The following is a 17,805-nucleotide window of genomic DNA, read 5'->3' as shown; positions in this document are numbered from 1 at the left end:
CCGGTGTTCTCGTCCAGCATCTCCTCCACGGCGTCGGCGTCTTCTTCCCTTCTTCTCCTCGGGCCGCTCCGCATCCATGATGGCATGGAGGGAGGCTCCCGCTCTTCTCGTCATCTTCTTCTCTTCATCTTCTTTTCTTCATCTTCTTGTCTTCATCTTCTTTTCGGGCCGCTCCACATCCATGATGGCATGGAGGGAGGCTCCCGCTGTGTGACGCTTCTCCTCTTCTGACGGTTCTTAAATAATGGGGGGTGGGGCTACCCGGTGACCCCGCCCCCTTTGACGCATGGGGAAGTCCCGTCAAGTCACTGTGCATCAGTGGGGGGCGGGGTCACCGGGTGCCCCCCCATTATTTAAGAACCGTCAGAAGAGGAGAAGCGTCACACAGCGGGAGCCTCCCTCCATGCCGTCATGGATACAGAGCGGCCCAAAAAGAAGATGAAGACAAGAAGATGAAGACAAGAAGATGAAGAGAGGAGCGGGAGCCTCCCTCCATGCCATCATGGATGCGGAGCGGCCCGAGGAGAAGAAGGGAAGAAAACGCTGACGCCACGGAGGAGATGCTGGACGAGAACACCGGAGGAAGAATCAGAAGAACCAGAAGAAGAAGAAGATGAAAGACGATAGAAGAAAGAAGAAAGAAGAAGCATTTAAATAAAGGAATTGTCAAAAACTGTCTCTTGTCATTTTTAACATTTTTGACAGTTTTTTAGTGAAATGGTAGGGGTACTCCCTTACCATTTCACACAGGGGGGAGGGCCGGGATCTGGGGGTCCCCTTGTTAAAGGGGGCTTCCAGATTCCGATAAGCCCCCCACCCGCAGACCCCCACAACCACTGGCCAGGGTTGTGGGGATGAGGCCCTTGTCCTCATCAACATGGGGACAAGGTGTTTTGGGGGCTACCCCGAAGCACCCTCCCAATGTTGAGGGCATGTGGCCTGGTACAGTTCAGGAGGGGGGGCGCTTTCTCGTCCCCCCCTCTTTTCCTGCGGCCTGCCAGCTTGCGTGCTCGAATAAGGGTCTGGTATGGATTTCTGGGGGGACCCCACGCCCTTTTTTTAAAAAAATTTTGGAGTGGGGTTCCCCTTAATATCCATACCAGACCTGAAGGGCCTGGTATGGAATTTAGGGGGCACCCCCACGTCATTTTTTTTTAAATTTTGGCCGGGGTTCCCCCTTAATATGCGCCCCTTTACAGGCATACTATAGACACCCCCCAGGTATGAAATTTAAAGAGATATTACACTTTTATTTAAGCATTATTAAAATCACTGTTCCCGAAAAAACGTCCGTTTTAAAAAAAAAATTTTGCATTGATCCATGTCCCCTGGGGCAGGACTCAGGTCTCCAAACACTTTTTATGACAATAACTTGCATATAAGCCTTTAAAATTAGCACTTTTGATTATTCATGTTTGTGTCCCATAGACTTTAACGGTGTTCGCATGTTCAAACTAATTTTTTGCCTGTTCGCATGTTCTGGTACGACCCGAACAGGGGGGTGTTCGGCTTATCCCTAGTTGAAATCGAGGGAAAGATTAATGCGACCAAGTACAGGGATATCCTGGATGAAAACCTTCTCCAGAGTGCTCAGGACCTCAGACTGGGCCGAAGGTTTACCCTCCAACAAGGCCAACAATGACCCTAAGCACACAGCTAAAATAACAAAGGAGTGGCTTCACAAAAACTCTGTGACTGTTCTTGAATGGCCCAGCCAGAGCCCTAACTTAAACCCAATTGTGCATCTCTGGAGAGATCTAAAAATGGCTATCCACCAACGTTTACCATCCAACCTGACAGAACTGGAGAGGATCTGCAAGGAGGAATGGCAGAGGATCCCCAAATCCAGGTGTGAAAAACTTGTTGCATCCTTCCCAAAAAGACTCATGGCTGTATTAGATCAAAAGGGGCTTCTACTAAATACTGAGCAAAGGGTCTGAATACTTAGGACCGTGTGATATTTCAGTTTTTTTAAAAATCTGCAAAAATGTCAACAATTCTGTGTTTTTCTGTCAATATGGGGTGCTGTGTGTACATTAATGAGGAAAAAAGTGAACTTAAATGATTTTAGCAAATGGCTGCAATATAACAAAGAGTGAAAAATTTAAGGGGGTCTGAATACTTTCTGTCCCCACTGTACATACATAAATAAATATATATATATATATATATATATATATATATATATATATATATATATATATATATATATATATATATATATATATATATACACACATATATACATAGTGACAGTATGAGGCTCTGTTACTGTGAGAATATAGGAAAATGTGAGACAGGATTCACATTTAGGGTAAATGTGAAATTCCAGACTAATGTTTCTGGGGAGAGAAAGCTGTGTATTTGGCTTACTCCAGATTCTGTGGTTCTTGCTGGAGGTGTGCAGTGTCGTTTTATACTCAGGTCTGAGGATAGCTCAGAGCTCCCCATTTGGAGACCGCTCCCAGTGGGGGAGACGGAAGATCTCATAAAGGGGTCAGAGGATCTAGCCAGAAGCCAAGAGACAGTAGGTCTCAGTTCCAGGACTCCAATCAGTTCCTACTAGGGTGTCAGGAGAAACCCAGTCCATAGGCCAGAGGTAGGCCATGCAGCAGCGCGCTGTAACTAAAAGCTAGCAAGCCAAGTATCCAGGAGAGCTGGACAACACAGTAAGAGAGACTGGTAAGAGGTGCAGTGTGGTACTGTAACTGAAGCTGAGTGAGCTGATGAGTCAAGTGGCTTGGCATTTTCCAGTGGTCTGTATTCTGCTGAAGCTGGAGAAGATCCCCTGCGTGGGAAACTTCATGTTGGACTGTTGTTTTGCTTTTTGCCGTTTTAATAAAAGTGAGCCACCCGGCCCTTAAATATAGTTCCTGTCTATGGAAAAATTACATTTGTAAAGGAAAAAAAAACAAGTCAGATAACATTTAAATTGACTTGCAGTTGCAATTTCCGGCCGGAAATATATTGATAAAAAAAGAAAAAAAACTGTGTGGGATCCCCCCTAGTCCATACTAGGCCCTTTGGGTTTGGTATGGATTTTAAGGGGAACCCCATTCCAAAAATGTAAAAAATGGCTCTGCCCCCTTCTGCCCCAAAGCACCTTGTCCCCATATTGGTTGGGGACAAGGGCCTCTTCCCCACAACTCTGGGGTGTGGTTGTGGGGGTCTGCGGGCAGGGGGCTTATCAGAATCTGAAAGCCCCCTTCAACAAAGGGGCCCCCAGATCCCCCCATGTGAATGATTATGGTGGAGCATTTTCTTTTTTGGGGGGGGTCCGGTGGCGTCACTGGCGTCGTGATTGACATTGGACTTACAATATTGTTTTTTTTGTATGTTTTAATTTTTTTAATAAAATACTTTTTCAGACTTTCTTGTTGAATGGGTAGGGTTACAATGTACCCCATACTCATTCACATGGGGGGACAGGATCTGGGGGCTCCCTGTTAAAGGGGGCTTTCCAGATCGCGATAAGCCGCATGCCTGCAAACTCCCACAACCACAGCCCAGGGTTGTGGGGAAGAGGCCTTTGTTCCCATCACTATGGTAACAAGATGCTTTGGGGCGGGGAGGCTCTGCCCCAAAGCACCCACCCCCCCATGTTGAGGGCATGTGGCCTGGTATGGACCAGGAGGGGGGATGCTCGCTTATCCCCCCCTTTCCTGATCTGCCAGGCTACATGCTCAAATAAGGGTCTGCTATGGATTTAGAACGGGATCCCACTTTATTTTTTATCTATTTTGGCATGGAGTTCCCCTTAGAATCCATACTAAACCCAAAAGACCTGGTATGGACTGGGGTGATTTTTTACTCGCTGACAGCTGATGACTCATCCACTGTTAAGGATGCGGTGGCTGGCTTCCCACAGCATCGTGCGTGTGATGTCATTGCACTGACATCGAGTGTAGCACCATTGGCAATCTTTTGGTGCCAGTTGCTGAGCGGTAATTCCGCTCAGGTGTTGACGTCCTCCCCTTCACACTCACCAGCATGACGTTGGTGGTATATATACCCCTCAGAGAGAGCGAGCCTATAATTTGGCTTGTTCCTTGTGAGGTTTTGCACACCAGCTAGACTCAGGGTTTGCTGGTGTGGCATCCCAGCAACATTGCGGTAAGCCCCTCTTTACTTTGTGGAGTTCACCCTGGTGGTCAGTTCTTTTCTATTTGTTCACTATATCTTTCTCATTTGGATTACAATTTACTATTTTGGGATTTTTTCACTCACTTTTCAGATGGAGGCTTAATATCACCTTCTCCACTTCCTTTATCATTTTTTAGGACTTACACCGGGCTTAATACTATTTACACTTATACACAATTAATTATCTATATATTTACACATAAATGTATAATAATTTGTTCCCAGATGTCCCTGCTGATGAGTCGCTACCAGCACTGTTTACTACATGGGGATTACATCCCCATGTCTATTTCACCTTCAACATTACCCGATGTTGCGTTATGGTATATTGCTGCCTCAGCTCCCATGACAGACGATGGTCCCAGTCCACCTTGTTCTTGCTACCACATATCACATTCACAATCCATTTTTGTAAGTATTGGTGGATAATGTCTACTCGTTTATCCCCTTGCTCATATATTCCTATCTCTTTCAATCAGACTGATGTTTATTATATCTACATATTCCATAGATATTTCTGTCGCATCTTCTCCTGATGAGTGGACACATCTACGAAACGTGTCGAGCTTGTTTTGATGCCACATTATCATTACACAGAATTACATTACTCTTCTGCCAACTATGTCTGACTATGTTGCAGTTTTATTAATCATGTTTTGTTTTATTCATTATGTGAACACGGACGTCAGTATTGGGCATGATGGCATCTGTACCTCCATGTCATGTTACTATGTGTATATATATATATGAATTTCTTTGCTTTCTATATTTATATATATTTTTACCTGCATTGTGGATTTACTCTATCCGTATTGATATGTGTTCATAAAAACACTTTACAGACCCACATTGCCATTTTGCATCCATACTGCATGATTCATCTCAAGTCCCAACCCCCTATTTTTTCTTGCATATTAGGGATATAGGCATTGGACCTACACATCCTACACCTCATATAAAGTCTCAAACTCTCTCCTTAACAACAATTGACTTTGTGTTCAGTGGGCAAACTCTTGCTCGGCCCGAACCATTCGTCCAACACTATATATAGGTAAGAACCAAATGCTGTAGGATTGCTTCTCAGTGTGTTTTGTAAAACAAAGTTCACTTCATCAGGAGCTAAATCAATTTTCCAGTTAATAACCCATATCTGCAAGGAGATCATGCAATTAAAGCACACATTGTTAGAAAAAAAAAGTCATAGTTACTCAGCAAATATGACGTAGGTGTATAGAAAATCGTATGAAAACCAGCTTGTATATCTTAGCAAGTCTTCAACCATAAAATCAAAACAAGATATTCCCTCACAAAAGAGTAGGTGTGGATGACTGAAAGCTGGCCAGGGCAGTATTGCCCGGGAACTGGGGGTGGACCTAGTCACCAATTGGGACCCAAGTTGACAGATAAAGAGATCAGCATACATTGATAATGGGACACCTAGGGTATAAATTAGCAAAAAGCAAGACATACTAAGTCAATAATCCAGAATCAGAAGACAAAAATAATCCAGAGTCAGAGGCCAAATTGGACCCCAAAAAGAAGGAGAGGGGAAGGAAGATGCACAAAGTGTGCCGAATAGTTGAGTGAGAAAAAATCAAATACATAACGAGAAATTACGTATGGAATTATCAGTGACTAACAAAGTAAGTTCAGGGGATGTTATATTAGACCCACAGAATATATTGTGTTACCTCAAGTGAGTGGATTACTAGGAAGGGTGCACAGTAATAATCAGGAAAAGATCAGCAAGTAATAAGATCAGACTCCAGAGAGATGAATAAAAAGTCTCAGCAAGAGGGGATTAGGTCACCATAAAAACATGAACAAAAGAATCTTGTGCTTTAATTACACAATCTCTTTGCAGATATGGGTTATTAATTGGAAAATGTTTTTATTTCCTGATGAAGTGAACGTTCTTTCATGAAACGCGTTGAGAAGCAATCTTAGAGCATTTGGTTCATACCTCTATACTTTGGCAATTATGTCAAATACTATGCACTATAATGTACATTAATGCATGTTTTTTATAAAATGACCCTTTTTTCATTATGTGTATATTGAATGGGATTAATAAAATTGTCTAATATCTTTTTATACAATTGTTTGGTACTGCTTTTTTGGCATGATCCATTAAAAGTCCTGTGGGCACAATCGTCTTCTGTGGTTTGGCAAGTTTACTTGGAGACTGGATCCAGCCCCTATCTGGGCATCCTGGTCCATATTTTTAATCTCTGTGCATTATGTATTATGCTGTGTTATGAGGTTTTATCAGCTTGATTACACACATCGCTTTAGTTGCTATTTTGATTTCTAATTTCCATGTATATTATTATGATATATTGGTGGCAAGAATTTGGTGCTGTTTAACCACTTAAGGACTGGAAGATTTTCCCCCTTAATGACCAGGCCATTTTTTGTGATACAGCACTAATTCACTTTAACTGACAATTGCCTGGGCATGCGACGCTGTACCCAAACAAAATCAATGTCCTTTTTTTTTTCCCACAAATAGAGCTTTCTTTTGGTGGTTATTGATCACCTCTGCGTTTTTTTATTTTTTGCGCTATAAACAAAAAAAGAGTGACAATTTTGAAAAAAAAAAAACAATATTTTTTACTTTTTTTCTATAATATATATCCAAAAAAAATGTAAAAAATCCAATTTCTTGATCAGTTTAGGCCAATATGTGTTCTTCTACATATCCTTGGTAAAAAAAAACAATTGCAATAAGCGTATATTGATTGGTTGGCGCAAAATTTATAGTGTCTACAAAATAGGGGGTAGATTTATGGCATTTTTATTATTTTATTTTTTTTACTAGTTGTGAAGGCGATCAGTGATTTTTAGCGGGACTGAGACATTGCGGCGGACAGATCAGACACCTAACTGACATTTTTGACACTTTTTTGGAAACTAGTGACATTATTACAATAATTAGTGCAAAAAATATGCACTGTTATTGTACTAATGACACTGGCAGGAAGGGGGTTAACATCAGGGGTGATCAAGGGGTTAAATTTGTTCCCTGTTTGTGTGTTCTAACTGTATGGGGGACTGTGTGACTGGGGAAACACACAGATCCGTCTTCCTGCTTAGCAGAAAGACAGGATCTGTATGATCTCCCATGTCAGAATGGAGATTTGCTTTGTTTACACAGGCAAATCCCTGTTCTGACACTGGGGGGAATGATCGCAGGTGTCCAGCGGAGATCGAGTCTGCCCCAACTGCTAATTGGCTCCCCCGCTGGCCAGTGGCGACGATTCGTGGGAACCTTAAGCGGTTAAGATGACATTTTTTTTTCATTTTGGCAAATGTGTTTGAGTGCTGCACTTATTTGCTATTTAGTTCTAGTTGATTAAAGACCATTCTTCACTACAGTGGATGACTAAGAAAAAAGTAAAGTATACAAGAGTAACAAGTCAGTTTATAGCATTGCAAGACTTTAAAATTGACATAGAACACAGGCCAAGGACCCAGCAAAGGAATGATGATGGACTGTCATGCATCCAATGTATGTTGGCAAAGTGTGTAATTGGGTTGTTTTAAGGCAGGGGACTCAAACTGACAGCCCTCCAGCTGTTGCAAAACTATAAGTCCCATCATGCCTCTGCCTGTGGGACTTGTGCTTGTAACTCTCAGCCTTGCAATGCCTCATGGGACTTGTAGTTTTGCAACAGCTGGAGGGCCGCCAGTTTGAGACCCCTGCTTTAAGGGAATCTCATACCAGGCCCTTTTTTTAGGTCATCAAAGTCAAATAAAACAAGCAAGACAATCTTTAGGTTCTGTATTTGCATGTTGGGAAATGTGCATTTGCAGAGATCTAGTATATCTTTTTTTCTCCTAAAATACACTTTGATGAAATTTCACACAAGGCCCCTTTTTCCAACTTGAAATAAATCTACAAGGAGATCATGCAATTAAAGCACACATTGTTAGAAAAAAAAGTCATAGTTACTCAGCAAATATGACGTAGGTGTATAGAAAATCGTATGAAAACCAGCTTGTATATCTTAGCAAGTCTTCAACCATAAAATCAAAACAAGATATTCCCTCACAAAAGAGTAGGTGTGGATGACTGAAAGCTGGCCAGGGCAGTATTGCCCGGGAACTGGGGGTGGACCTAGTCACCAATTGGGACCCAAGTTGACAGATAAAGAGATCAGCATACATTGATAATGGGACACCTAGGGTATAAATTAGCAAAAAGCAAGACATACTAAGTCAATAATCCAGAATCAGAAGACAAAAATAATCCAGAGTCAGAGGCCAAATTAGACCCCAAAAAGAAGGAGAGGGGAAGGAAGATGCACAAAGTGTGCCGAATAGTTGAGTGAGAAAAAATCAAATACATAACGAGAAATTACGTATGGAATTATCAGTGACTAACAAAGTAAGTTCAGGGGATGTTATATTAGACCCACAGAATATATTGTGTTACCTCAAGTGAGTGGATTACTAGGAAGGGTGCACAGTAATAATCAGGAAAAGATCAGCAAGTAATAAGATCAGACTCCAGAGAGATGAATAAAAAGTCTCAGCAAGAGGGGATTAGGTCACCATAAAAACATGAACAAAAGAATCTTGTGCTTTAATTACACAATCTCTTTGCAGATATGGGTTATTAATTGGAAAATGTTTTTATTTCCTGATGAAGTGAACGTTCTTTCATGAAACGCGTTGAGAAGCAATCTTAGAGCATTTGGTTCATACCTCTATACTTTGGCAATTATGTCAAATACTATGCACTATAATGTACATTAATGCATGTTTTTTATAAAATGACCCTTTTTTCATTATGTGTATATTGAATGGGATTAATAAAATTGTCTAATATCTTTTTATACAATTGTTTGGTACTGCTTTTTTGGCATGATCCATTAAAAGTCCTGTGGGCACAATCGTCTTCTGTGGTTTGGCAAGTTTACTTGGAGACTGGATCCAGCCCCTATCTGGGCATCCTGGTCCATATTTTTAATCTCTGTGCATTATGTATTATGCTGTGTTATGAGGTTTTATCAGCTTGATTACACACATCGCTTTAGTTGCTATTTTGATTTCTAATTTCCATGTATATTATTATGATATATTGGTGGCAAGAATTTGGTGCTGTTTAACCACTTAAGGACTGGAAGATTTTCCCCCTTAATGACCAGGCCATTTTTTGTGATACAGCACTAATTCACTTTAACTGACAATTGCCTGGGCATGCGACGCTGTACCCAAACAAAATCAATGTCCTTTTTTTTTTCCCACAAATAGAGCTTTCTTTTGGTGGTTATTGATCACCTCTGCATATTTTTTGCGCTATAAACAAAAAAAGAGTGACAATTTTGAAAAAAAAAAAAAACAATATTTTTTACTTTTTTTCTATAATATATATCCAAAAAAAATGTAAAAAATCCAATTTCTTGATCAGTTTAGGCCAATATGTGTTCTTCTACATATCCTTGGTAAAAAAAACAATTGCAATAAGCGTATATTGATTGGTTGGCGCAAAATTTATAGTGTCTACAAAATAGGGGGTAGATTTATGGCATTTTTATTATTTTATTTTTTTTACTAGCTGTGAAGGCGATCAGTGATTTTTAGCGGGACTGAGACATTGCGGCGGACAGATCAGACACCTAACTGACATTTTTGACACTTTTTTGGAAACTAGTGACATTATTACAATAATTAGTGCAAAAAATATGCACTGTTATTGTACTAATGACACTGGCAGGAAGGGGGTTAACATCAGGGGTGATCAAGGGGTTAAATTTGTTCCCTGTTTGTATGTTCTAACTGTATGGGGGACTGTGTGACTGGGGAAACACACAGATCCGTCTTCCTGCTTAGCAGAAAGACAGGATCTGTATGATCTCCCATGTCAGAATGGAGATTTGCTTTGTTTACACAGGCAAATCCCTGTTCTGACACTGGGGGGAATGATCGCAGGTGTCCAGCGGAGATCGAGTCTGCCCCAACTGCTAATTGGCTCCCCCGCTGGCCAGTGGCAACGATTCGTGGGAACCTTAAGCGGTTAAGATGACATTTTTTTTTCATTTTGGCAAATGTGTTTGAGTGCTGCACTTATTTGCTATTTAGTTCTAGTTGATTAAAGACCATTCTTCACTACAGTGGATGACTAAGAAAAAAGTAAAGTATACAAGAGTAACAAGTCAGTTTATAGCATTGCAAGACTTTAAAATTGACATAGAACACAGGCCAAGGACCCAGCAAAGGAATGATGATGGACTGTCATGCATCCAATGTATGTTGGCAAAGTGTGTAATTGGGTTGTTTTAAGGCAGGGGACTCAAACTGACAGCCCTCCAGCTGTTGCGAAACTATAAGTCCCATCATGCCTCTGCCTGTGGGACTTGTGCTTGTAACTCTCAGCCTTGCAATGCCTCATGGGACTTGTAGTTTTGCAACAGCTGGAGGGCCGCCAGTTTGAGACCCCTGCTTTAAGGGAATCTCATACCAGGCCCTTTTTTTAGGTCATCAAATTCAAATAAAACAAGCAAGACAATCTTTAGGTTCTGTATTTGCATGTTGGGAAATGTGCATTTGCAGAGATCTAGTATATCTTTTTTTCTCCTAAAATACACTTTAATGAAATTTGACACCAGGCCCCTTTTTCCAACTTGAAATAAATACAATTGCGCAATGAGCAAGCAAGAGTAGACAAACATTAATCTTATTTACTAAAACTGCATGGTGCAACATCTGGTGCAGCTCTGCATAGAAACCATTCAGCTTCCAGGTTTTATTGCCAAAGCTTAATTGAACAAGCTGAAGTTAGAAGTGCATTGGCTACCATGCACAGCTGCACCAGATTTTGCACTCTCCAGTTTTAGTAGATCAACCTCACTAAAGCCCCTTACACATGATCGGATATTCTGATGGGAAATGTTCGATGACAGGCTGTTGGCAGAAAATCCAACCGTGTGTATGCTCCATCGGACAATTGTTGTCGGACTTTCAGCCTGTTGGCTAGAAGGTATTCAAATTTTCCGCCGACAAATGTGTGTTTTCTTATTTTCCGAGCGTGAGTACACAAGTCTGTCAGACAAAAGTCCAAGCAAGGATGAGCCAGAAGCGGTCGGTCTTGTAAACTAGCGTTCGTAATGGAGAATTAACATTCGTGATGTGGCAAATTATGAAGTGCAACGCATATTCTCTTCTTCTTTAATGGGATAATAATGAAGCTGCTCTGTTGGTGATACTGATGGAGTTATTGCAAACACATTTTCAAAGGCTTTTTTTTTCTAGTGATATCAAGAATAATATTATTATGCTTTTATTTAATTTTATTTGGGCAAGTTAACACAACACCATTATCCCATAGTTTTTAAGATCAAAACTACAACTATGTGGGTGTCCCTTGTTAATTTTACATTGTATTTTTTAAAATGTAACTGCCTACTCCCAAACTGTCATTTGAAGTAAAACACATAGCCAAGTATTATTCTACACATTTTTGTTATTGTGCATTAAAAAAAGAAAAGAAATAAAATTAGACATGCCTATCTGCCAATAGAACTTAAGCAAAAAGTGCATTCTATGCATCCAAAAATATAGAAAATATAACAAATTAAATCATTATTCAACCAAAAAAATAATGTCAAAGCAATAACTCCAAGGCCAATAATAAATAACACGTTATCTCCACCAATTCCGCAACATGGCTGGTTGATGAACGGCTATTCAGAAATGAACTGAAAAGCATGAAATGAAAAATGCAAATTGAAAATCACTAAATGAAAAGCGCAAAAAGAAAAGCACGAATCAACACTCACCAAACTTCTACTAACACAAAATTAGCAGAAGGAGCCCAATTGGTGGCGCTAAAGAGCTGAAAAACAACGTAGTACGTCACTGCTATATTGTTAGCCAACAATTGTGTGGCCGTGTGTATGCAAGACAAGTTTGGGCCAACGCCCTTCCGACAAAATTCCACAGTTTTGTTGGCGAACAATCAGATCGTGTGTACAAGGCTTTAGTCTATAAGAAATAACACATGGCAAGAGTAGGCTATTTTCAAGAGCTGACAAGCTAATAAAATGGGAATGAGTAATCAAGAAGGTATACATTCTAAAATAATATACAACTTGTAGAAAGTAAGTAAATAGAAGTCAATACATTTTCTTCTTCATGCACCAATAAATAGTTAAGTCACCTGCTAAAAGAAAAAAAAATATATAAAATAATTTACCCATGTATCTATTATTATAGATCCCATGACAATATCTATAAGCATAGCTCTCATAAATTATTCTGCTTAACTATAAAAACCACAATACTCTGTGAACACAAAACATTTGCAGGCCAAGCTAAATGTCATTGTTATTATTATCATTATTATTATTATCTAAATAAATCAGATAACACTTTTATGGGTTTATGAAGATATTTTTGTTGCAATTGAATGATTTACATGTTAAGCAATCACATTTTTTAATCTATATTTTGAAAGAGATTTTGCAGATTTCTGCCACCTAGCTAACCTAAATCTATTTCTTAGCAAACTTTAATCCACCTTCATTTTTTATAAACATTCCTTAAATGCAAAAAGGTTATCACTGATTTTCCACAGTACAAATGGGTCTAAGGAAATCTGTACTTTGTAAAGCACTGCTTCTCCTTGTACTGAATAATTATTTCAAAGAAATAAGCATTACTTACCGGTAATTATCACAACACAGAATCCACCCTACATTGAAGAGGGAAAACAATGGGCCACAAAAGTACTAGAACAATGTCTTTTTTTAATATCAATCAGGTCCCAGCATTCTCCAGCAATCAAATTTTTTATTAATCTTATCAGTCATTCATTTTCTTTTACTATTGTGCTCCAATCATTTGCAACTTGACTGCATTTTATATTCTGTATTGTGCTCAGTTTATTGGTAATTGTGGACTGTATTTATTGCTAATGTTGCTGAAAACGTTTGGATATTTTTTATTCATTTGTTACTAGCTATTAGTTTCCTCCTTTCCTTTGCTCCTCTTTTTTCATCTATTTAAATTTTTTCCTTCTACACTCCCAATTAAATGTCAGCTCAAAGCTTTTTAATCCTTAAATCAACAAACAAATGCTCTATGTTTGGAAAATGAATGAGAAAAATAAGACCATAATTACAACGATCCATCTCTTAGGGTTTCAGACCCCACAAGCTTTAACATTTTTTTTATTCTTTTTATTTCTTCTGATATATTATGTGACAATATGTGGAAACCTCCTGATTATCTCACTGGTGTCCTACAGCAAATCCCTCCATTCTCCCATGTACTTCTTCCTCTCTCAACTCTCTTTAACGGATATTCTCTTAGCAACTGATGTTCTTCCTAATATGCTTCATTCTATGTTGGAGGAAAACAATGCCATAATTTCAATTTCTTGTTGCATCTCCCAGTTTTATTTCTTTGCTGTCTCAGAAACCTCAGAGTGTCTTCTGCTGACAGTGATGTCTTATGACAGATATGTGGCCATCTGTAAACCTTTGCATTATACTTTGCTAATGAGTCATCAGTTTTGCTGGATAACAGTTATATTAAGTTGGAGTTTAGGTTTTCTTGTTGGATTGGTTTATACTCTAGAGATATCAAACTTGCAGTTTTGTAGTCCTAATATTATCGATCATTTTTTCTGTGATCTTGACCCAATTCTAAAGCTCTCCTGCTTTGATACAACCATTGTTCAACTACAATCAACATTAACAAGTGTAGTTTTTGCTTGCACTCCAGTTATTATCATCATTGTATCATATGTTTATATTATAGTCACTATTTTTAAAATCCCGTCTATTACAGGTAGACAGAAGGTGTTTTCAACATGTAGCTCCCATCTGATTGTTGTTTCAATGTTTTATGGTACCTTACTGTTTGTGTATTTGGTACCTAGAAGAGGACAGTTATTGAAAATTACCAAGTTTATGTCATTACTGTACACTGTGGTCACCCCATTGATAAATCCAATTATATACAGCCTGAGGAACAAGGATTTAAAAGAAGTTGTAGGTAGAATAACCAATAACCTTTTGAAGTTGCATTCCTCTCATTTTTAAAATTCGCCAATTACAAAAGATAAAAATTGAATAATTAAATGAAAATGATCCCCCCAGTTAAGAATATATTGCAGCTTATCAGTTCTACATGTGTTGGCTGCGTTAGTTTTTTAAGATTAAAAACATTTACAGCAAGTACAGAAAAGTATCTTTGCAAATGGTGGCAGGACTGCACTTGACTGAGCCTCTGATGCAGCCGGCGGTGACCGGTGAAACCAGTCAGGCCTTGCCACAGTCTTATCCTCATGATCCTATTGACCTTGTGACGGCACCCACTAGTTCTTTTGAATGCACCCTGCAATTGAATACTGATTGCTGCACCATCAAGGACTTGGCCACATTTCTGGATCTGATAGGTATACCTTACACCCCAAGAACTTGGGAACTACTCATTATTTTATATACAACCTTTGGATTACAAATGGTCACAATGGGGATTGCGACTATCAGACCACTGAGTGTCTTTAGTGGCTCTGCATTGTGTGTACACAACCATCCTGTCTGACATACCTCCTCTAGACCATTGGAAAAGTTTTCCCTTTCCTGGGTTGTCCAAACACCCTCAGGACATTGTCAGCACAATTTGAGTATATGTGGCCAGTAACCCTTATCACAATTGGATCCAAATATGCAGCAGACTGACATTGGAGATATGCACATTTTACTCCATGAGCATTGACAGTTTATATATCTTGGCGTCCAAGGGGGCACAAGCTATTCATTCTTAAAAGGTTTTGTGGACTGAAGGGTATAACCCTCATCACTAAATTTATTATTGCACAATTGCCATATGCCGCTGTTATCTTGGTCTTATTCATGGGTCTGCAAGAGGTAGACTTGGCTTGTTTTTATTAGTGTTTGTTTGTATCTGTTTGTTAATGTTTTAAACATACATTTGTGGTTTATCTAATAAAATTGGTTGCTATCTTTGATACATGCAGTGGGCTAGTTCTATTGTTATGCTTATAGGCTGGTTTATTCCTATTTTTAAAACAGAAAAGTATCTGCTGACCTTTCCAAAAATGCAGTGGCCTTGTTACTTCCTGTGAGCTTTATAGAAATTACAGACAATGTTATCTTCTTTCTGTAACCTACTAATCCCCCCAGCCCTAATAACTGGAATAAAGAAAGACAGACATGTTTGAAGTTCAGCTTTGGACAGGAAGAATGTTATTTTGCTAGATAAAAGCATAGGGAAAAAAACCCAGAAAAAGAAAATGTGGGCACTGCATCTAAGTGCTGGCATATAGTACAATATGTTTTTGTTTGTTGATTTAGATACATTAAACTTTAATTCATAAATAAGTGTATTTTTTTTTTTTGCAGGCTTATTTTCACTTTATTTTTTACCTGGTGATTAGGGATGGTGAGCGCTTCGGGATGAGCATGAGTTCGGCCCTGAACATCGCCCCCATTCGGGTGTTCATTGAACACCTGAATTTTCGGCCATTGTGAGCACAGTGAATAGGTTGTTAAGAAGCAGGCTGGGAAGCCGGCTGCTGTGTCATTAACAATGGATGAGTCATCAGCTTTCTTGCTCACAGATGAATGGAAAAAATAAACCATTTCCGGCAATAGAAAAATGTTAATAAAATGACATTGGGGTCCCCCCAATTCATACCAGGCCCGCCTCATATGGATTTTAAAGGGAACCCCATTCCAAAATTTTAAAAATGGTGTGGAGTCCGCCCAAAATCCATACCAGACACTTATCCGAGCACACAGCCTGGCAGGCAAGGAAAGGGGGATGAGAGTACGTCTCCTACTCCTGAACCATACCAGGTCACATGCCCTCAACATGAGGGATGCTTTGGTACAGGGGGGCACTGTTCCCACCCCAAAGCATCTTGTCCCCATGTTTATGGGGTCAAGGGCCTCTTCCCCATTACCCTAGACAGTATTTGTGGGGGTCAATGGCAAGGGACTTATTGGAATCTGGAAGCCCCTTTGCAGAAGGGGCCCCCCGGATCCTGGCCCCCCATGTGAATGAGGGCATGTTGCCTTGTATGGTTCGAGGGGCGGTCACTCATTTCCCTCCTTTCCTGGTCTGCCAGGCTGCATGCTCAGATAAGAATCTGGTATGGATTTTGGGGGTACCCCACACCATTTTTTTTATTTTGATGTGGGGGTTCCCCTCAAAATTCACACCAGACTTAAGGGTCTGGTATGGATATTGTTGGGGACCCCATGCTATTTTTTTTATTTTGGTGTGGATTTACCCGAAAGGGCCTGGTATGGATTGGGGGAGGGGGGCACTCTGTTCTTTTTAACATTTTTCTATTGCCAGCAATTTTTTTTTGCAGCCGGGAAAATCAATTTAAATGTAATTTTTTTTCTTTATACAGTATATGCTAGTTTTGCTGCAGCAGGTTCTATACACGGTACAGATGTCCCACTTTACAGACAGACTAAGAGGACCCCCTCAGGTACTTTAAATTAATTTTTCATTTTTATTGTTTTACTTTAAGCATCATTAAAATCACTGCTTCTTTAAAAATATTACAGGGCAGTACCCATCTTCCCATACCATTTTTATGACCAATAATTTGCATATAAGCCTACAAGATGGGGGCTTTTGATTTTTCAAGTTGGGGGTCCCATAAACTTTAATAAGGTTTGCAGTTTGGGTCTGAACCTTTGGCATTTTTGGGAGTTCCGCCCATCACTACTGGCAATTCTAACAATAACACCTACTTTGAACTCAGGTGAAAATGCTCACCCGCTGTATTATACCAGCACTCTCAACCTGAATTAAGATGCAATCATGTCCTCTTCACTTCATCTCTATTACTTGGGGGGGGTGGGGTGGGGTTGATTTGTGTCTAATAGGAAATCATTTAAAAGAAAGATAGCATTGTGATTTAAATTTAATTCACAGGCATTTACAAAGCAATGGATTTCTGACACGTTCAACGGTTTTTGTTCTGTACTTGCAGAAAACCTACTTTTCTTGAGATTAGAAAAATAATGTAGCCACCACATCTAAGGACTTGTAAGATGCAATGCAATAAATGTAACACTGTTGATATAGGGTTGAGACTAATGGGTAATCCTGTGACTATTTCCCCATCAGGTCCACCTTACCTATGACTTGTTATTGCATTGGGCATTGCCATATTTGGGTAATGACATCATCCAGTATCCCTGGCCCCTTTGCTTATATTTAGGGGGCCAGGGATCACATTTATGACAGCTTCTTGGTATAGACATGACCCACTCTGAGCAACTGTGTCTCTCTATGCCAGCTCAGAACTGGTCATAATTACTGCAATTTTTCCAATCTGCAAATTGGTGAGTAAACTTTTTTGTTTACAAACATTTTTATTAATGTAGTTTTGTATACCATTGAAATTTACAGAGAGAGCAAAAAGTACATTCATGAATCAAAGTGTGATTGTAATGGTATACAGCTCTCATTGAGGCTATAGCATAGGAAAATTATAAAACAACGGAATACAAAATAAAGAAAATATAATAGAAGAAACATTCTTGCTTTTGTGAGATGACAAATAGATATGAGGTATGTTCAATTCAAGAAAAACAATGTAGTAGAAACAATAGTGCTGGTTGGGTTATTGACAAAACCATCAATCCAATCCAAACATTATAT

At 39.5% G+C, this 17,805-nt stretch overlaps 1 protein-coding gene across 1 annotated transcript; it reads left to right on the top strand.

Moving 5' to 3' along the window:
- Nucleotides 1-13,223: 13,223 nt before the first annotated feature.
- Nucleotides 13,224-14,195, top strand: LOC141134802 (olfactory receptor 10A7-like). Its single transcript, XM_073624237.1, has one exon. The coding sequence runs from the start codon at nt 13,224-13,226 to the stop codon at nt 14,193-14,195; it is 972 nt and encodes a 323-aa protein (XP_073480338.1).
- The last annotated feature ends 3,610 nt before the right edge of the window (nt 14,196-17,805 follow it).

Source organism: Aquarana catesbeiana, linkage group LG03 (genome assembly GCF_042186555.1).
Source record: "Aquarana catesbeiana isolate 2022-GZ linkage group LG03, ASM4218655v1, whole genome shotgun sequence".
NCBI lineage: Eukaryota > Metazoa > Chordata > Amphibia > Anura > Ranidae > Aquarana > Aquarana catesbeiana.
This window is presented reverse-complemented; position numbering and strand designations above follow the sequence as displayed.

Coding starts and splice junctions, on each gene's coding strand:
- LOC141134802 (XM_073624237.1), top strand. CDS start 13,224: ATGCTCTATGTTTGGAAAATGAATGAGAAAAATAAGACCATAATTACA.